At 42.6% G+C, this 19,736-nt stretch overlaps 1 protein-coding gene across 2 annotated transcripts; it reads left to right on the top strand.

The window, feature by feature from the left end:
• The first annotated feature begins 25 nt into the window (after positions 1-25).
• On the top strand, positions 26-19,690 carry dync1i2a (dynein, cytoplasmic 1, intermediate chain 2a). Of its 2 annotated transcripts, XM_084544710.1 has the most exons (17): positions 26-278; positions 1,559-1,670; positions 4,059-4,173; positions 5,621-5,708; positions 6,751-6,840; positions 7,155-7,270; positions 12,111-12,200; positions 12,379-12,541; positions 12,642-12,741; positions 13,571-13,696; positions 15,703-15,849; positions 15,938-16,051; positions 16,495-16,628; positions 17,590-17,734; positions 18,095-18,235; positions 18,363-18,488; positions 18,757-19,690. In XM_084544710.1, the coding sequence occupies exons 2-17, from the start codon at positions 1,569-1,571 to the stop codon at positions 18,868-18,870; spliced, it is 1,911 nt and encodes a 636-aa protein (XP_084400836.1). In that variant the 5' UTR covers positions 26-278; positions 1,559-1,568; the 3' UTR covers positions 18,871-19,690. The 2 variants fall into 2 exon arrangements, with proteins under 2 accessions (XP_084400836.1, XP_084400835.1); XM_084544709.1 differs by lacking the exon at positions 6,751-6,840 and having other exon boundaries at positions 18,757-19,686.
• The last annotated feature ends 46 nt before the right edge of the window (positions 19,691-19,736 follow it).

The following is a 19,736-nucleotide window of genomic DNA, read 5'->3' as shown; positions in this document are numbered from 1 at the left end:
AGATGACTGCAGACGAGTAAAAATGATTTTACACGACAACACAATGTTATGAGGACCGATTTGTCATATTTTTGTACACAATATGAACAACTGACTACAACATGTCTGCCTTCATGCTGCCAATAAGTCTGTGTTTACCTTAGACAGCACAGCCACGTCAAAGCTAAATGACTCTTTATGGCTCCTCTCGGCATCCGTAGTTTGAGTGGCAGCTCGATTGTTTTGGCTGTGTGCGCTGGTGAAAAGCATTTGGTGTCAGGTTGAAAGCCTGCTATAAGGTTTGTTATCATACACAGCAGTTTCACAGTGGTGGTAGTATCACACATCTGTAACATTTAGCCTGCGTTAGTAGCCGAGCTAGCTTTAATCACCGTGTGGTCAGTACAATTCAAAGCGCAGGACAGCGCCGTGGAGCCGGGTCAGGCTAAGGGTTGTAGCTAGCTGCTAGCGAAATGCTGCATGTTTAGCCAAAGATTGTGGTTAGAGATGAGCGACACATTTTTTTATTTTTTTATTTTTTATAACCGAAAACACTGCTTTACTTAAGAAACTGTGTTAAATTACACATGTGTTAAGATGTACTACAAGGGCGGCTAGGCTAACTCAGTGGCTAGTCACAACAAGGAAGGCTAATATTAGCAGTAGCCGAGGCCGGTCGGATGCTAGCGCGTTTTCTGCAAAACTGCTTCGTAATTACTAAACTGAAGCACCTAATTTCTTGAAGTTTGAGGCCATATACATAACGACATCAAAGACGAGAGACAAGGAGCTGAAACAGATAGCATTACCCCGTTATTAGCCAACCGGGTGTGAACGGTTGTACCAACTGTAGGGTGGGGCACACTGTTAGCTAGTTGACAATGACTGGTCAGCAGTGTGGTTACACGGAGCTGAGACATGTGTCACCAAACACTCAGCTGCAAAAGAAGACCGAAAACATTGTTAGGCGGTCAGTTTAATTGTGTGATCTGTGGAGAGAAGTGCAGCTAGCCGTTTCCATCGGTGTGCAAAGTGGTACTGAAGCTGAGAGGATCAGCTGATGCTTTGCTTTGTAACGCACTTGTTTATGAGGAGGCGGTGTAAACACAGTGAGACCACCAGTTTGTCACCATGTTTGGATTTTATTTGACATACTTAAGTTGACACTTTCATATAAACTAGTTTTAGCTGAATAACACAATCTTCTCCAGTGTATTAATCGGAAATAAAAATAAACTTTCTGTACAGTTTTAATATACATTTGCATGTGGGTATCTGCAGCACATTTGCACTGCACTGTACATTTATTATCCAGTTATGTTTTTTATTTTTTATCCTGCACAGTTGTTTATATCAATGCACCTCCTGTTAATATGTTAATCTCTGTATTCTATTTCATAATAGCTACTATATAGTCAGAAAAGTAGTACGGTGGTAGTAGTAGTCATTGTGTCATGCCTGCATCGGTGTAGCACAGTGAGACTGGGAGAAACAACACGTTTTTATTAACATAATAGTGGAAGTGGCAATAAACAAAACTCGAATCTTGAATAAACATGAATGCGTTGTTTGTACACAGCTGTGGCATCATGTCTGACAAAAGCGAGCTGAAAGCCGAGCTTGAACGGAAAAAGCAACGGTTGGCGCAAATCAGAGAGGAGAAGAGGAGAAAGGAAGAGGAGCGCAAGAAAGTACGTATAACTTTTTTGTAAAGGCTTTGAATATGGCAATGAACACGTTTATTTTAGCCACTCGTTGTCATCTAAATGCAGTTTAGAGTCCAAGAAAACTTAACAACTGATGGTTATTGTTGACAGATAATACACTTTCCAAAGTGTGTGTTTGTTTGTTTTTTCAAATAATCAGAACAGTTTCAATAATAAGATATTGTGTTAACAAACTGTATATTATTCTGCAGCCGGAATATGTTTCAGATTGGTGCTGTTTACATGCAGTATGTCTGTATTTGTGTAGATGATATGTTTTGCATTAATATAGGAGGGTTAAGTTGACAAAAGAAAATATTGTCCATGGTTTGGTTTGGTCGGCTGAAAACGCTCAACATGGACATAATGAGATAACAAAACAGTCAGTTGGTGAAACTGTATTGTTCTCTGTCGTGGCCACATTTGAAGTGTGTATGAGCTGTCCTTAACGTTTCACCATGATATGCAGCGCTCATCCAGGTCATGGTATATCCAACAAAGGTTCAAAAAAGGCAACTGGACTTGTAGAGTTTTTGAGAAGACGCTTCACGACTCATCCGAGTAGCTTCTTCAGTTCTAGGGGACTGGTGGGAAGTTTGAGGTTTAAATAGGAACTCCTGAAGTCGTTAATGGAAATTAGCTGCACCAGTTTCTGGTTATTAGCATAACAAGCAAGTTTTTCAGGACGAGTTCCTATTTAAACCTCAGACTTCCCACCAGTCCCCTAGAACTGAAGAAGCTACTTGGATGAGTGGTGAAACGTCTTCTCAAAAACTCTACAAGTCCAGTTGCCTTTTTTGAACCTTTGTTGGATAGCGCTCAGTATGTAGTTCCTGTTAGTGTCCTCTTCGTAGGCAGATATACTCTAACTTCTACCATCCCCATGCTGCCGGCGAGCATTAACCACTTCTAAAGCAATGTCACGTGGAATCATGTTAATAAATTAAGTAACTCACATTGCTGTTCTAAAAATGAAAGGCACGTGTACATTTGAAGACTATTTGAGTATTTCCAATTTAGCCAGTTTTATACAATTTCTGACTATTTTGCTTATAATGGAGTACTTTTATTTTGCAGTGTTGTTACTTTTTCCTCCACATCTTACAAACATACATCCCCACACCTGCTGGTGTAATGTTTTTGCATCGTCACCTTCTTGAGATTCCTCTTTCTTTTCCGTGCAGCATTTTTTTCTTCTTGTTGACAGAGCACTGACGTGCACTGTTAAACCTTGCTTAGGGTGAGTTATATAGCTTGCGGTTTATAATGACACTTAAGTGTTACTTGTTGCCTGAGCTTGTCCTTTAGTCACTGCTTCTCCAAAGAGTGTCACAGTTTTACCAAAAAACCTGTTTATATGGGAGGAGGCCCTGGCTTAAAGGGAAAAAAAAGTCACAGTCTACAGCTGAACAATGCAGATTACATGAAAGACTGACTCATGACCGCCTGCTCTGTTACGTAGCTGTTTTTAGGTCAGTACTCCATAAATCTCCCTGTCTAGAGGTGGGTTTGTGTACATACTGTATATTGTATACATCACTTCACTACTGACTCTAAGTTATGAAAATAAGTCTCGATAACCTTGATTATTATTTAGCACAAATAATGGACATGCTCAAAACCTTGTTCTTTGCTCCATGTCAGACAAGGGCTTGACATGTGTCTCCCTCTTGTGGCAGTGAGAGTGATTACAACCATGTAATCTTTCTTTATTTGACTGTAACACTTCCCTGAACAAGTTCCTTTTTAATCTGGAGCATCAGAAACATTTATTAGGTGCTTCCTAGATTCTAATTCCCTCTTCCTGACAGCCAGAGATCCTAGTTACATTTGTAACCCTAGTTTCTCCACCACAGATGCTCCATCATCTCCTATCTTTCTCCGTCCTCATGGCCGCAGTTGCTCCCTTCTGCTGCTTTGACAAACAGTCATTGCTGGTTGTCATAAAACACCTTGCTACAAGTGTGGATTGTCGGCAATACCCGACCCAGACAGGGTGATCTTTAGCGTAATCCGCATTGTGTGACCTTCTTTGATAAAAGCTTAAATGTTAAATAGTGTTTTTGTTGAAATCACACACACTATAGCTTTAATTTAAATGTAGCTCTTGAGATTTTTCCACAAATCAAATGTCTCTATATTCACTGGTGTTGCTGGTGTTCGTCTCCCTCTTGCTGCACACTTTCTGTGACTCTACTGAGGTTCTTGCGAAAAGTGAAATTCATGTAAATTAGGTGATTAGTAATCAGTTAAAAGATCAGAAAAGATGGCAGCGAGACAGGTGTGAATTATGCAGGCTTGTTTGAGATCATAGCGGTGTGATGTTGATATCTAGATATTGCATAAACGCGTGATGCGTTGCTATATTTCTAGGCGGACCAACTGAAAGAAGTTCCAGTAAACCAGGATGACTCCGACCTGGACAAAAAGAGACGTGAAGCAGAGGCTCTTCTGCAGAGTGTGGGCATAACCACAGATGTTGCTGCTGGTAAGTTTTATATTGCCTGTTGGTGGATTCTGCTTGCATAACTACTTTAACGTCTACATGGTTTTAAATTCTGTAATGTAAGGTAAAAACCTACATATCCACGGGGTTCAACAAACTGGACCAAGTAGTGTGTTTACAATTACACTTACATGCCAGTTCATAAGGTAAAAACTAGTTCTAATATAACAGTCCTGCATTTAATCTCCCTTCATGGCTGTTATAATGTTCAGTTTATTTTGAAACAGTGTAAGAAAAAGTAGTAATTCAATTCATGTTGGAGGAGATAGATAGATAGATAGATAGATAGATAGATAGATGGACAACTTTTATTTAATTATTATGTTGTAGTTTGTGATGTTGTTAAACTGTACTGAATTCAACATAAATGTGTTTCTCTTATTTAACCTAGTCCACTGACTAAACTGGGGTTGTCAAAATAATAAAACAAGTGTCGGTACAATATAATTCCATTGTTTTCTAAAAACCACAGCTTCCGAAATGAAAACACACTTCAACATATCTGTTATTTTAAAACAAATGCTCAATATCATAACATTCGTCAACCTAAGATAAAGTGCAGGACTGTTAATAAAAGTGAAATGACGGCATTCATTCATTCATTTTTACTGCTGTAACTAATGAATCTGCAAGTGAGTGTAGATTTTCAGTCACTGTATTAGGACAGTTACAAAGGTTTAAGGATGTTCACACTCATACTCACTGAAGACTGTAGGAATCGCTGTAGTTATTATTCCATGTCTCCCAGCATATCGACAGGATAAAGTTTTAAAACATGTTGATATTTATCAGATGATCATTTGTATGGATTTGTCTAAAAACCAGAATGAAAGCAAGAAAAGAACAAGTAAGATAGCTGTGGTAACCTCCAGTCCGTAAGACTACAATTAATGTACAGATAAATACACAACATACTCGCTTTTTTGTGATGTGTGTGTACTTGTGCTGTCTCATAAAAGTGGATTAAGAAATCATCTTCTAGTATACATCGTAAAGAGCTTTTCTGTTCATCCGGAGCTGATTATTAGAGCACTGTCTTGTTGCTAACAGCAGGTGGCAGAAGAGATCCACACAAGAATCTTTATGACATTTTGAAGAAAAACCTAAATCAGAAATTTAAAAACACCATACTTTTTACTATTACTATTTTTCTAAACTAAATATTTTAGTTTTTGTCTGTTTGACATATTATTTAAATTACAAAAGCATGGATCTAATAAATTCATATAGTTGTTATTAAGGCCTCTTTCACAGTATAATCTGAGCTTGCCGAAGTTTTGGTTTATTATTCACAGACTGTTTTTGCGTGTTTTGTTTGACCAGCTTTCCACCAATACCTTAAACAAAAAAAAAAAACACGGATGCGTTTCTACTGTAGTGTTGTGTCTTTACGTTGTAACATATGATTATGGTATGTCTCTCCGTGTAGCCCCTCCTCCCGTGTCTCCGACTGCCAAATCGGCGGGCACGCCAAGTGAGGCAGGGAGCCAGGACTCTGATGGAGCCGTGGGACCCAGGTACACAAACACACACTCATGTTTGAGTCATTGTACCGTGCAAGTATGGAAACAATCCAAGTGCCCTTCTTTTTAGGAGGAATTACAAAGTTTTTGTACCTAAAATGTTTCAATGCTTTGTGCTTGATTGATCTTGCTATGTCTTCTCAAAAACTCATATTTGTGCTTTTTGTTTTAACAATTAGGGTGGCAAGGATACAATTATAGTGTCTCTGTCACGGCTTAAATTGCAAATGTGTTGGAGCTGTGGCTGTGTCTATTTTTGCTTTTACATGCTTTGCAATCATTTCAAACTCTGCACAAATATTATGAATACATGTAAAGCTTGTTTGTATTAAGAGCAACTGAGCTAAAACTTCTTACAAAGTCTTCTACCATTACAGTGAATGATGACGAATTTATGCCAACTGAGTGCATGTTTATTTCATTTGTGTGCCATTGAATTAGAACGATGCTAAATTAACAATAAAACAGCAGGCTGCTGTGACGCCTGGGGGACTTCTTAACCCCTAATTAGAGCCCCTTCCCTGGGTTGAAATTCAAGCTCCCCCAGTGTCCCATCAGGCCCAGTGAGCTGTTCCCCCTACGTGTTGACTCATTTCCCTCACCAGCATGGCCATTTCCTACACACATGGAGGTCATGTTTTCTCCCTGAGGGCTCTCTCTCTCTCTCTCCCCCCTCTCTTTCTACACAACACTCAGAGCTTTGCAGTGACACAGTTCGGGCTGTATCAGCCCCGCAGGCTGCACATTACACCCTGTGTCATCTCACTCAGAGGGTCTGTGTGTCCATGCATTTTAAGCAGATACATTCTTCCATCTCTGGGTTTTGTGTAAGCACATTTAATCTTCTTTAGCAGTGATAAAAATAAGCCCTAAGTGTGTTTTGATAACATGCAAATTTAATTGATTTGTGGCCTAAGATCCAATCAGCATGTTGTGTGCCATATTGCTAACTTTATTTCCTCTCCTCATTTGTGCTTGCCTGTGTCTCTCTCTCTCTCTCTCACTAATGCTGCCTTGTTGCTGTGACACTAATCAGGACTCTGCACTGGGACTCTGACCCGTCCACTCTTCAACTTCACTCTGATTCTGAGCTGGGGTACTGGACACTCTCTTCTCTCCTTTCCTGGTCATTTTCCTTTCTCTCAATCTATGGCATGATTGTCTGTCAGAGTCATTATCCAGTTAATGTAGTCCAGGGATACAGTGGAGTTGTGCATGCGAGTTTGATCAAACAAAACCTCTTAATGAATTCATTGTTTGTTAAACTAATCCCATGAAAGACTAATTTACTTACTTTTGATCAGCACAAGATTCCACTCGCAACGAGCCGAGATTGGTAACAGTTGTAGGGCTGTTTTGTATATTTTTTTTGTCATGTTGAAATTTAACTACTGTTTTGCAGGGATGTTGTGCAAAGTTTGAGTTGTTCTGTGCTTTTAGGCGTGCAGCACCAAAACTGGGAATGGCCAAACTCATACAAGTGGACTTCCCACCACGTGAATGTGTGTCCTACTCTAAAGAGACCCAGACACCTGTCATGACCCAGACGAAAGAAGGTGACTCACTTAACGCCGTTCAGGTTACTCTCGAAAAACGCTGACAGAGGTTGTGTGTGCATGTGCGTAACTGTGTGCTTGAATGTGTGAGTGAATGCAAAGCAAAATGTTTGCCAAAATGTGTAGTTTCTTTGGTTACAAGTGTTTGTTTTTGCTGCATGAAGGGTTCATAATTCTTGACAATTATTCATAACAAGTGCGTACCGGAAGTGAACACAACAAGTAACAGAGATCTGATTTTACAAAGCACTGAGATGAAAGTAAGGGAAAAAATGAGGCCCAGGAAGCATAAGAAGTCAGGCCAGAGATTAAATTCTGACAAGCTCTGCTCCTCTGAACCTCACAACCAACCCCTGCTTTGGTGTAATTAATGAGCAGGATGAGAAAGCCAGTGACAGGAAGGAGAAATGAGATTGGAGGGGAAGATATGAAGGCCGTGCTTGCGACTGCTTATTGCCTCTGAAGCGTGTCGATATGTTTGTAATTGCTGCACTGAAGCTTTCATGTGGTAGGGCAAAAAAAAAAGGAATATCTGGGTAAGTACGAAAGCCCACATGTTGAACACATGTTTAATAAAATATGCAGTGTTTTTAGTTATGCTGCTTGTTCTTGGTTGATTTTTGTAATGACAGGTGGAGAATAATATGCTCGGCTGAAATCCTGATTAGGATTGTTGTCTTGCACTTCCACTTGTAACAACAGAATGAGTCTGTCCCTTTAGTTGTTTTCTCAATTTATTTGCACCAGCTAACGCGTGTTTTTAAGCATCCTTGAAAGCCTGGTTAGGTTTTTAAACAGTGTACTGATTGGTGGTTGTTGTCCGATCAGGTGATGTGTAGAAAATTCTGAGGTGGCATGCGGCGCGGGCAGGATAAAATTGTGTGATTTTGTGGAAAACTACGACCAGAACTAGTGAAGGATGAAGAGCATCCCTCTGTTCCTTGCCGCTCTTTACTCCGGACTCTACTGGGCATTGTAAAACTGTGTTAAACAACGATGGTTTCTGCCAGCTGTTCAACACCGGGCCCCCCTTCCCCTCTTTGCCACTATGTAATCATTTCATCAACTCCCTCGCTTCCCTGTCTTCTCCCTTCACCGAACAGGCACATAACAAAACACACTCAGTGACATTGTGCATTTTCACACCATCACTTCTGGCACTCGATGAGACGGCATCCCCTTCCCAGCCTGCTCCCCTCGGCGCATTTTTGATGTGTGGGGTGGCGTCGGGCCTGGTTTCTGATTGAGCGATTTATCATGTTGTCAAAAGGAGGCAACGGCGCGGCACTCTCAAGGTCAGCGGGCGGTGGCATTAGAGGGAGCGGCTATCGTGCCCTGGCTCCTGCAAACTGAGGGTTCCCACAGTGTTGGCAAGACATCTCGGGGAAAAAAGGAGTAAAGGATTTAAGATCACCTGCCCTACTGACACAAAGAAACTCTTCTGAACGGTCAAGGAGAATGTGTTGATTGTTGGCAGTGGAAACTGTTGATGACGATTATTGTCTTGAATTCTCATGGACGTCTTCTCAGATACCACTGACTGTATAAGGGTGACTTCCATTTTTATATTTATTGTCTCTGTCGTAATAAATCCAAACTCCAAGCACATTTTAGGCACTTAAGATTCTCTTTCATTAAATAGTACCGTCAAGGAGACGTCTGACTGTCATCTGAGTCAGTATGAGGTTTCATTAAGAGGTCTAAATCCACAGAAGAAGTGTGACAGGTTCTCTAAGTTCCTTGAGAACCTGTACAAGTGTATATTGGAGAATTTGGGCTGTTTTATAGGCACAGGGTGCCAATATGGGTTTCAGTTAAATTTTATTGATATAGTGCCAGTAGCAATCCAGATGTTAGCCCTTTTCTGCTTTAGCGGTACTGCTATGCAAGGTTCCACTTGATGCAACTTCAGGTTGGACGTCTTGCACAAGGACTCTTCAGGGATTGTACCACCAACCCTGCGGTCAGTAGACAGCTTGTGCTACCACCTGAGCCGCCTACCAAGACATGTCAGGATGCCAGAGCCTGAAACCACCAGATCAAACAATAAGGCGATGGTGTCAAGAAGAAAAAACCCTACTTCCTACCCAGCACATGTACACGATGCCAACAAGAAGGATAAAAAGAATAACAAGAGCATTCAAACTATTCACTGTAGAAAAGCTTATTGGGTATACCGTGAGGATTTGATCCAAATTAGTGAGTCACCTCACTGTCAGTGCTTAAAATGTAGTACTGTACATTTACTTCTTCCCCCCTTAGGTATTCTCAGAAATTTGGTTGATTTAAGCCTTCAAGACTGCCGGATATGTCACAGCGACAGCGCAGCCAGACTGCAGTAGTAGGTAATATGCAGCATCAGTATGCACTACTCAACAAGAGGCTGTAATTATGGAGTAAGATATTGTTGGAGGTTGGGGGCTGGAGGGTGGACTGGTTGGTCTAGTACAGCGTTTCAGAAAGGCTCGTCAGGAACACAAGTACGCAGAGCCGTTTAGTAAATCTAATATTTAATTGAAAGTGATTGTTTTAATCACTTTGAATTCAGAGGCAGGTCAAACTTTTAATCACAAAAGCCCTTAATGGCCTTCTTGTTTGAAGTGCCACTTGTAATTGTGGTCAGCTTTTATGCACTTGATGATTAGTACCGTTAAATATCTGCTGTATCCTTCTGTCATACAGTAGCTAATCACTTCGAAACAGAAAATTTGGTCCATTCTCTTATTATTTTTCTTTCCCCCTCTGGGTTCGGTTTCAGCATTTTCGCCTTGGTGATCAGGGTTTTTTGTTCTCAATATCTTGTAACAAGACTTTGAGTTGGATTGCTGTTTTTTTTTATTCGCCTTGCAGCAGGTATGAATTTGATACGCTGCACAAAGCACAAATTTTTGTGAATGCATTTTGTACGGCGGTGCTGGAAGTATTCTGTTTCAGGAAACAAGAAATGACAGTGAACATGTATGTATGTGTGTTGGGAGAGTTTGAGGTTTTATTATTGGCCTTTAAATGGCAGAGATAACCGCTCTGCACAGCCTGAAGTCAGACCTTTGTTCTGTCTGGACATATAGAAAGCGGAAAACACCTGGCACACAGAGCAAAGGTCATTTAGTTTTAGAGTTGTTCATCCCTGGCCACATGCCATGTTTACATTAATATATTGTCCATTGACTAAGACTTGTGATTACTCTCCCCCTCCCCCACTCATGTCCGACACCCCTCCCATCAAAAAAAAAAAAAAAAAGCTTTTATTCCTTAAGTGGTACAAAAGCCATAATTGGGCCTGCTTTGAGAGGAGGTGTCAGTGTATGGGACATTGGTGATCCGGGTGAATTCTGTTAAATGCAACCCACCCACCCTTGCCTACTACCCCCCTACACATCCCCAGCGGGGTCACCAGGATCACTAGCTTTTCTCCAAATGGCCATTTTGGCTGGCAGGTGCATTATACCCTTTATTTTCAGATTGTCTATCCGCTCCTAATGCCTGGCAGGTTGATTGCTCTGGCTGCCTCACCAGGGAAAGGGCTGACGAGCACGGCCGGGACTAGCTGAAAGACAGTGATTACTGTTTTCCTTTAAGCCTGATTGAGGCCCTTGAAAGGAAAGATTTTAACCTTCTCCTGTTGGTTGCAGAGTATGGTCGCACATTGAAATGGCTTGTGTCATCAACCCAGTTCTGTAAACTCATCAGTGCACCCAATAACCTTCGTCCCCAAACCTCAGTTGGAGAAAGGGATAAATCGCTTTATGGACAAAGTGACAGATGACATTATCATTTAGATTATCTCAGTAGGAAGGAAATTCTGGCATGCGGTGCTGTCATGCTCAGATTAACTGTAGGCTCATACCAAGATAAACGCTTGTAGGAACCAGGCGAGTATTTCCCCTTTCCTCATGAATCTGTTTTGTTCTGCTTTTGCTTTTATATTTTTTATTTTTTTTACATTGGAAGCATAGGCTATATACCGTCTCTAGGAGATGTGTTTTGAAAAAGCGTGTTCATCTTCTTTGAGGTAGAACCGGTGTGCAGTTTGCCAGCTGGTGTGGTCTGTATTTTGTTGTGCATTCTCTGAGGTTGAATAGGAATTGCAAGACCTCCTGCTAGGATGGTAATTGCACAGGCTTGCCGTTCAGGGAGAAGCTTGTCTCGGGGCAGCCAGGCGGAAAACCTCTGTGCCATCCCCATGCCACCTCTGAAGAGCACAAGACAATCCCAGCATCGCCATCTGCTTTTGCACCATGCCGTCATCTGGCCAATCCAATGGGACGGGCCTGGGCAGCTGCTCCACACCCTCTGCCCCGTGGCCTAGAAGGGGGCAACCTGCTACTGCGAGCACAGAGGAAACGGCTACACTGACAGCTAGGCTCTCCATTGAATGGCTAGAGTCTCATTAACAGTTGGGAAAGACAGGGGTCCCTATGACAACAAGACACCCGCTGCGCTGTGTCCCTTTAATACAAATGACAAACTTCCCTGCTTTGGAGGAGCAGGTTCTTTTTGAAAGGCGACATTGTCCTGACAAACCAAACAAATGCAAGGCAGAGATACAAAATCAGTCTTTTGCTGTGCCCATAATCACTGGGTGGAGCTTTTATTGAAAGAAGAAAATAATGAAGGTGGAAAAAGTAGTGACCAAAAGGTATGAAATGTCTGTATAGAAGCATAACCATTCCTGTTGTGAAACTTGTTACTTTGGATTTGATTGTATTCCCTGTTTACATTTGGAATTCATTCACACACAAAACTATTGACAATTTCTCAGACAGGAATATATTCATTCAAAGATGTAGTTTATATAGCTCATGTGTTATGTGATGTTTAATGGAATTCACTTTTTCAGCTGAAGAAGAAGAAGAGGAAGAAATTGCTGCACCTGAACCGGTAGTCGAGACTCAAACTGAGAACCAGGACCAAAAGGAGGACGAGGAAGGTACTTTACAGCCGGAGATAATAATTTTGATCCTCTACTGAAATATTGTAGAGCCACTTCAGGTCTTCTAGGAATCTTACAATTACAGATATAAAAGTTATAGAGGAAATCAGACTCTATGTCTCAGAGCAGCAGGGATCTTCACTACAATTCACATTGTTTATGTTTCTCTATGAAGCGCCCCCACATGAGCTGACCGAGGAGGAAAAACTCCAGATCCTGCACTCTGAGGAGTTTGTAAATTTCTTCGACCACAGCACTCGCATCATTGAGCGGGCTCTGTCTGAGCACGTGGACCTCTTCTTTGACTACAGTGGCCGTGACCTGGAGGAGAAGGAGGGGTAATGATTGGACGGCCTCTGCTTTTAAAATGTGTAATTGGTTTTTGAAGAAGAGCTTGTTATTGATTTGCGCTGCTTTGTTTTTTTTTCCTTTCTCCAGTGAAATTCAGGCCGGAGCGAAGCTCTCGCTGAACAGGCAGTTCATGGATGAGCGCTGGTCCAAACATCGTGTTGTCACCTGCCTGGACTGGTCTCTCCAGGTCTTTTTTCTTTTTCTTTTTTTAAACAACTATTTTATAACAAAACCAACATGTTAATACATTTCACAGTACAACCTAATCCTCCTTTTGTGCTACAATAGATGTAATATGAGCATAATTGTTCCTAATTGGCTGTTGAACCAACTTATATTTTCGCAGCCATAATGCTTTATGATTACATCGCTCGAGTTTGACAGCATTTACTTTGAGCCACAACTCCCTCAGGACAAGCATGTTATGTCCCATACAAATTGTCACTTAGTCCGAGACCATAATGATTTGTTTCCTCTGGTGTCTAAGGTCATTTAATGCATGATTCTGCAATGACTTGTGACAGTGATTGAACACCAACTCTTTGTTCACTGTATTTTCTTGCTCACAGCAATCTGCTCACTCTTGTGATTTAAAATGATGTATTCATGATGCGTAAAGCTCAGATTCAAGTATTAGATTTGACAGAGGTTAATGGTGTGTTTACATCTGGATAGAGTTTCTGCAGTCTGTGTTTCTAATATGCACTTGGATGGGTTTGCATTTTATAAGATCCTCTTTGAGTCTGCTACTGTGTTCCTATGAGAACTGTATGAGTTTATCTAAAACTATGAACAATCTATTAGGATAAATAAGTAGGATTAAAAACATCCTTTACCCAAGTTCTTAGGGGAGTTGGGGCGACTTAAATGAGCCATAAATTTCGGTTACTCATTCTTGAAGGTATTCAGCAGCACCACACCGGGCTGGCAAGGCTTTTGCACATGGAGCCAAGCCTGGGGGTCTGTCTGCTTCTCCCCCCTGACATCCATTCTGCTTGATTCTCTTCTGTCACCAGTATCCTGAACTCCTGGTTGCCTCATACAACAACAACGAGGACGCTCCTCACGAACCAGACGGCGTGGCTTTAGTGTGGAACATGAAGTACAAGAAATCCACACCGGAGTACATCTTCCACTGTCAGGTACTAAAAGCAATGTCTCTTTGCTTTTTAACTCCCCTCCCTCTTTCTAGCCCACCCCCCCCCCCCACCGTCCTCACGCATGGTTTCCTCCACGACAAGCTCGGAACACCGCCAACCTCCCCGTTTGCTCACGCTCTTGCCTCCTCCTCTGCTCTGCACCCCTCACCCCTCCTGCCATTACCCACGTAGTGATTTCACCGTGCTGGCATCCACCTCCACCACATCTATCCACAAACACATGTTCGTGAGGCGCCGGAGAAGACCTGTGGCGCAGGAGCTGAATGGAATCTGAGCGCTGCAGCGGGATTAAGTGTGCGGGGCAGGGCTGGTTATCATGTGCATCTAAACAAGGGCCCTGTGTTCAGACAAGCTAGCTGGGAGAGCAGTTGAGCTCCTCCACTCTTGCCCAGCCTTATTATAATGCTTGCCCTGAGGCTCCTTCACCAAGACAACTTGAGTAGAACCACATGTTGTTGCCTCCAGAGCGGATGTAGATGCAGGCATGTTGCTCCGATGAATAAAACTGAACAGAAGTGTGAATGCAGTTTCCTCTGTGCCTCCAGTCCGGCTCAAAATGAAATTTTCCACATAGTTATGTGTCACAATTTTTGTCTGAAAGCCCTTTTAGAAAAATATATTTATAGCGGTAAGGGAATGAGTGAGTGTGTGTAGGCCACCTAGTCATAATCCAAAAAATATATACTAATCCCGTTGGCCAGTCTCGAGATTTGTTTGACTGCAGTAAGAATCAAGTGTCGAGTTATGAAAGAAGTGTTTGGTTGTGTTCTAGGAAGGAGGGAAAAAAATGAAAGGACAGTTATTTAACTTTGAGGTGAAGCAGAAGCAGCGGACTGAAGTTTTCCATGTTCTGATTATTGGCAAGTGTTGCCGATATAAAACTCTGCAGACATGAAGCAATGCGTAGAGTTGACTTGTGGTTAGTTACCTCAGAGGAAAATAGACCCGAGTTATTTTGTCTTAGATTTGTGTTTCCACTCACGTTTTCATTTATCACCGTTTCCATAAAAGATAATGCGATCCGTGCAAATGTAATAAATGTAATAGTTGATTTAAATAGAAGTGACGATAGTCTGGATATTGCAGGTGTGTAGGCTGGCACAGTGTATGAATTTATGAAGCAGGCAGATGAGAGACTTATGCATTTAGGTAGGAATAGATGCTATAAGCTCTGAACACTGGGCAGGCTGGTGGGGCCAGGACCACAGACGGGTATCTGGCACTGTTGCTCTGTCGGTCATGTTTGTTAGATTGAGAAAATTCTCCAAAATCGCGTCAAATTAGCGTCATTCTAATTTTTCAAAACCTAAACAACCCCATATAGTTCATCTACGAGACCAACACTCATTCCCCACTAAACACATAAAATCTGTGTGTACAGTCTTGATATATTTATGCTCTTGCCACCTTTGCCTTTGTGCTTATTCAGAGAGTTTCCGTCTATGGGTTCTCTAAAGTGTCTTCAGACAATTTGAATCGTTATTGACCCTTTGTAACAAAAATTCAACAGCTACAGGACATTTTACTGGAAGAACGGTGCAACGATTTTCCACTAGCATAAAATCTCGGTGCACCTCCGACCTGTTGCTCCGTACTCCGCTTGATCATCAGTCGGGCTGGGGATAGATTTTCTGAAACACTGAAAAAGGCTCATTGTCCCTCACTACTGTATATTTCCAGCGTTTTCTAAAAACTCTTTTCCTTCTCTCCTCAAATTATGAACCGTGATTTCACTGGTCGTTTGGCGCCACTGGTCAATGGGCGGCACAGTTTGTAACCATAGAAACGCTTGTCAACGGGTGTCATCAGTCGTTACCATGGAAGCGCAGATCAGCAAGTGTTGCGATTGTTACCGTGGAAACACTACTCAGCTGGTGACTGTTCCCGTGGCAACGTCTGAGTTCCGGGTTAGGGTTAAACTGTTCGGACAGAACTTGAATTTTTTTCATCACTGATCCCTCCTTACACTTTCTCCTTTATTCTGACAGTCTGCTGTCTTGTCGGCGTCGTTTGCCAAGTTCCACCCTAACGTTGTGGTGGGGGGCACATACTCAGGGCAGATCGTGCTGTGGGACAACAGGAGCAACAAGAGGACCCCTGTGCAGAGGACTCCCCTGTCAGCAGCAGCGCATACGGTACAATGAACATCTGACACGTCGGGATTGTGCTTCATTTACATTCACAAGGGGAAAAATTTCACCCTTGGTGTTGTCTTTTTTTCAGCACCCAGTCTACTGTGTGAATGTCGTCGGCACCCAGAACGCCCACAACCTGATTAGCATCTCCACTGATGGCAAGATCTGCTCCTGGAGTCTGGACATGCTCTCTCAGCCACAGGTAACCCAGACTTAGATTTCTGAAAAGACTTAACCGTATGAATACATTGCCGTGGTTATAATACGTAATGAGGGGAGCTTGTATGTAATATTTTGTCTTCGTGCACACACTTGCTGTCGTTCCCATTCATGCTAAATGTCAGACATTTTGGCCGGACTCCTTAATTTTTGCATTCCAGTTTGGTATTTCCTCCGACTTCACCCTTATTTTTTCTGCAGCTCATTTTTCACTTTGAAGGAAATTATTTTTGCCAGCTGTGTCATTTCATCCGCGCTGCCAAGCCCTCGGTGTCAAAATCTCATTCTTTATAAAGTGCTAGCTGAATTTAGATTATGCATTAATAAACTGTGGAGTGATTTTTATAGGTTGTGCTTGGCAGAGCGTGTGTTAACATAAAGCCTGAGCTGGGAGCTTGTTATGGATGTTCCGTGTTCCCTCCGCAGGACAGCATGGAGCTGGTGTTCAAGCAGTCCAAAGCTGTAGCTGTCACCTCCATGTCTTTCCCTCTCGGAGATGTCAACAATTTCGTGGTGGGCAGCGAGGATGGCTCCGTCTACATGTCGTGTCGTCACGGAAGGTGCGTCCATAAGCAACCACAGTCCCCAGCGTCCCGCCCGAACACAAGCAGGAAACTGAGGCGTCTTGTTCTGCCCACCTAGGACCGAGTGTCAAATAAATATAGCCCACTCACTTCCCAATGCAACACAAATCCAACACTTGATCTCCTGCTGTTTGAGGTTTCACTCCTGCCCAGTCATCCTGTTTTTCTTTTCCGCTTGTCAGTTGTGTTTGTAAAGGTCGTTCAACATAAACAGGGCACACATGCAGGGGAAACAAATCATTTTTTCCCCTGTTCTTTTTTTTTTTTTTCTTCTTCCTCTTCTCAGTGAGAGAGTTTGTTTACAGTCGGTCGTCCCATAGCGAAATAAAACTGCAGTTCATTCCACAGTTTTAAGAGTCTGGGGCTCCTCTCATGGTTGATGGTCCTTAGCAGAGAAATGTGGCTTAAATCAGATCCTTCAGCCTCACACTAAATGTCCTGTAGTATGCCCAGACACCACAGAGAGGGGATAGCTGCTAGCTTTTGCACAGCAGAATCACCTCTGTAATTGGGGGAATAATTTTCCACCTCATTTACAATGGTATGATACTCTCATCGCAGTTAATAATGCATAAGCATCACTCACGCTGAGTATTTACCTCTCTACGTTAATTATCAGTGCCTCCGTCGGGTAACAGCTCTGCAACATGTGGTTGAAGGGATGCAGACACTTTTGCCACCCCGCTGGTAATTACACGATATAAGTAAATGATTACTGTGAATACGTCCAGCAGAGGTCCATCTGCGCCTGTTGCTTTCTTTCACGCTTAATGTGACGCCTAAATGGTTACAAACAGCCGTGCGCAGATAAGCACGCTCTGAACATCGCAACTGAAGGGATTCAGCCACATCTGCTGATTTTAAAAATGAATTTGCCCTCGTTGATTTAATCTGTCGGTGTGTTTGCACTTAACATCTTCATCTGTGCGCTCCTCAGCAAAGCGGGCATCAGCGAGATGTTCGAGGGCCACCACGGCCCCATCACAGGGCTCCACTGCCACACAGCTGCAGGGCCGCTGGACTTCTCCCACCTGTTTGTTACCTCCTCCTTTGACTGGACTGTCAAGCTGTGGAGCACCAAGGTATGACAAATGACATCTAATGCATGCATTTTAAAGGTGAACAGCGAGAGACCCCCAGGCTTGGCTCCATGTGGGAAAGCCTTGCCAGCCCAGTGTGGTGCTGCACACACCCGCTCTGACTTTTTAAACTCGGTGATCCTCTTACATGCTAAGCAGACCCTATAATCAGAATTAACATTAAGGTTTTTTGTTGGACATTTCAGAGAGGTTTTGTTGAAACTTTGCGGTCACGTTGGAGGCTGCAGTTTGCCGTGTTTAACATTATTCTGGCATCGCTGAGTGTACAGCGGAAACTGAACCTATAATCAAATAAAATGATAAAAAAATAATGTTTCTCTTCTATTCTGTTTCCCTCTGCAGAACAATAAGCCGCTGTACTCGTTTGAAGACAACTCGGATTACGTGTATGACGTCATGTGGTCGCCCACTCACCCTGCTCTGTTTGCTTGTGTGGACGGAGTCGGTCATCTCGACCTGTGGAACCTCAACAACGACACAGAGGTATTATTAACTCCGCACACAGATATCACTGCATCAATTTCCTGCCGTAACTTTTTCATTGCGTAAAACGGTTGCCGTGCATGTTTCCACTCTTTCTGATTGTTATTCTGTGGTGTTACTGTTTTAGGTCCCCACCGCCAGCGTCACAGTAGACGGTAGCCCGGCTCTCAACAGGCTCAGATGGGCTCATTCTGGCAGAGAAATCGCCGTTGGAGACTCTGATGGACGAGTTCTTGTGTATGAAGTTGGAGAGGTGAGCACCTTTCAGATTCCACACTGTATTTTTTAAATAATGACCGCTCTACACTCGACGCTGTGCTGCTGCGGTTTTGATTTAGCCCGTGCTATAACATATATTTAATTTGTTAGTTTGCACAGCATGGGCGGTCCACCTTAATGAGGTCTTTTGGAGAGCCTCTCAAGTATCTTAACTTAAACCGCCGTGTGCTGTAATTCAGCCACAGTCAATAAAAGCGTAGAGCACAACCAGAGTCACGCCTCTGTTCTCACCTCTCCCACAGCAAATTTCGGTCCCGCGAAACGACGAGTGGACCCGTTTCGTCCGCACGCTGGCAGAGATCAACGAGAACAGGGATGATGCAGAGGAGCTGGCAGCTCAGCGTCTGGCCGCATGAGCTCGTCGCCACGGACGCGGCGTTTTAAGGGACCAGTGGTGCGCTTGATACTATCTGCCCCGTTTCAATAGAAGGTGAAGATGTAATGACAACATGACAACGGAGAGAAAAAACAAATGAAGTCCGTAGCAGAAAGGAGCACAGACGTCTTTTGATTTCCAACTTATTTAGACAACTGCCTTCTCAGTTAGCTGGACCGTCACCAGTCTTCCTCAGATTAACTCAAGCGACAGGGCTATCGGACACTAACATTAAGCCATACTCACATCACGGTCATCCTTTCTTCAACCAGATGCCTTAAAAGTTTCTTTTTAATCTTGATTGTAAAGTCCTTACCTATCCCGCATGTTAACGCAAGCCTTAATTTAGATTTTCTTTCTTTTCTCAAAGCCTAACAGGTGCTCCAAAATCGGTCGGAGCTCTGTTTCCACCAAAGCTGTATTAAATCAATCACATCTATAAACACACAGGAATGTAATCATCTCGTAGCTGCAGCCCGTGTTGTCGTCTCTGTTCCTTTAGACTTGGTAACAGAAACATTCACTTGTTTGTGGTGAAATGTTCTTTCTACTTCGATGTTGTTTTATACTGCACTAGTTTCTGCTTTATGGGTGCAGCTGGAGTCAGACCTGAGCTCAAGGGTGATCATGTATGCTGTAACTGCTCAGTGATTTCTGTCATGTATGTTGATGGAACCTGAATAGAGATTTATTTGTTTTCCGCAAAGCGTGGCGTCAAAACTGAGACTGTACTTTTCACAGTAGAAACAAACAGTTTGAATGATTTATTTCAATAAAATACAATAAATACGTTTAAATTATTTCCCACGTCCCTGGTCGTGATTTCAAAATAAACACTTTGAAAAT

Source organism: Chelon labrosus (assembly GCF_963514085.1).
Source record: "Chelon labrosus genome assembly, chromosome: 5".
Taxonomy (NCBI): Eukaryota; Metazoa; Chordata; class Actinopteri; order Mugiliformes; family Mugilidae; genus Chelon; species Chelon labrosus.
The sequence above is the reverse complement of the archived record's forward strand: the minus strand, read 5'-3'. Positions and strand labels throughout refer to the sequence as shown.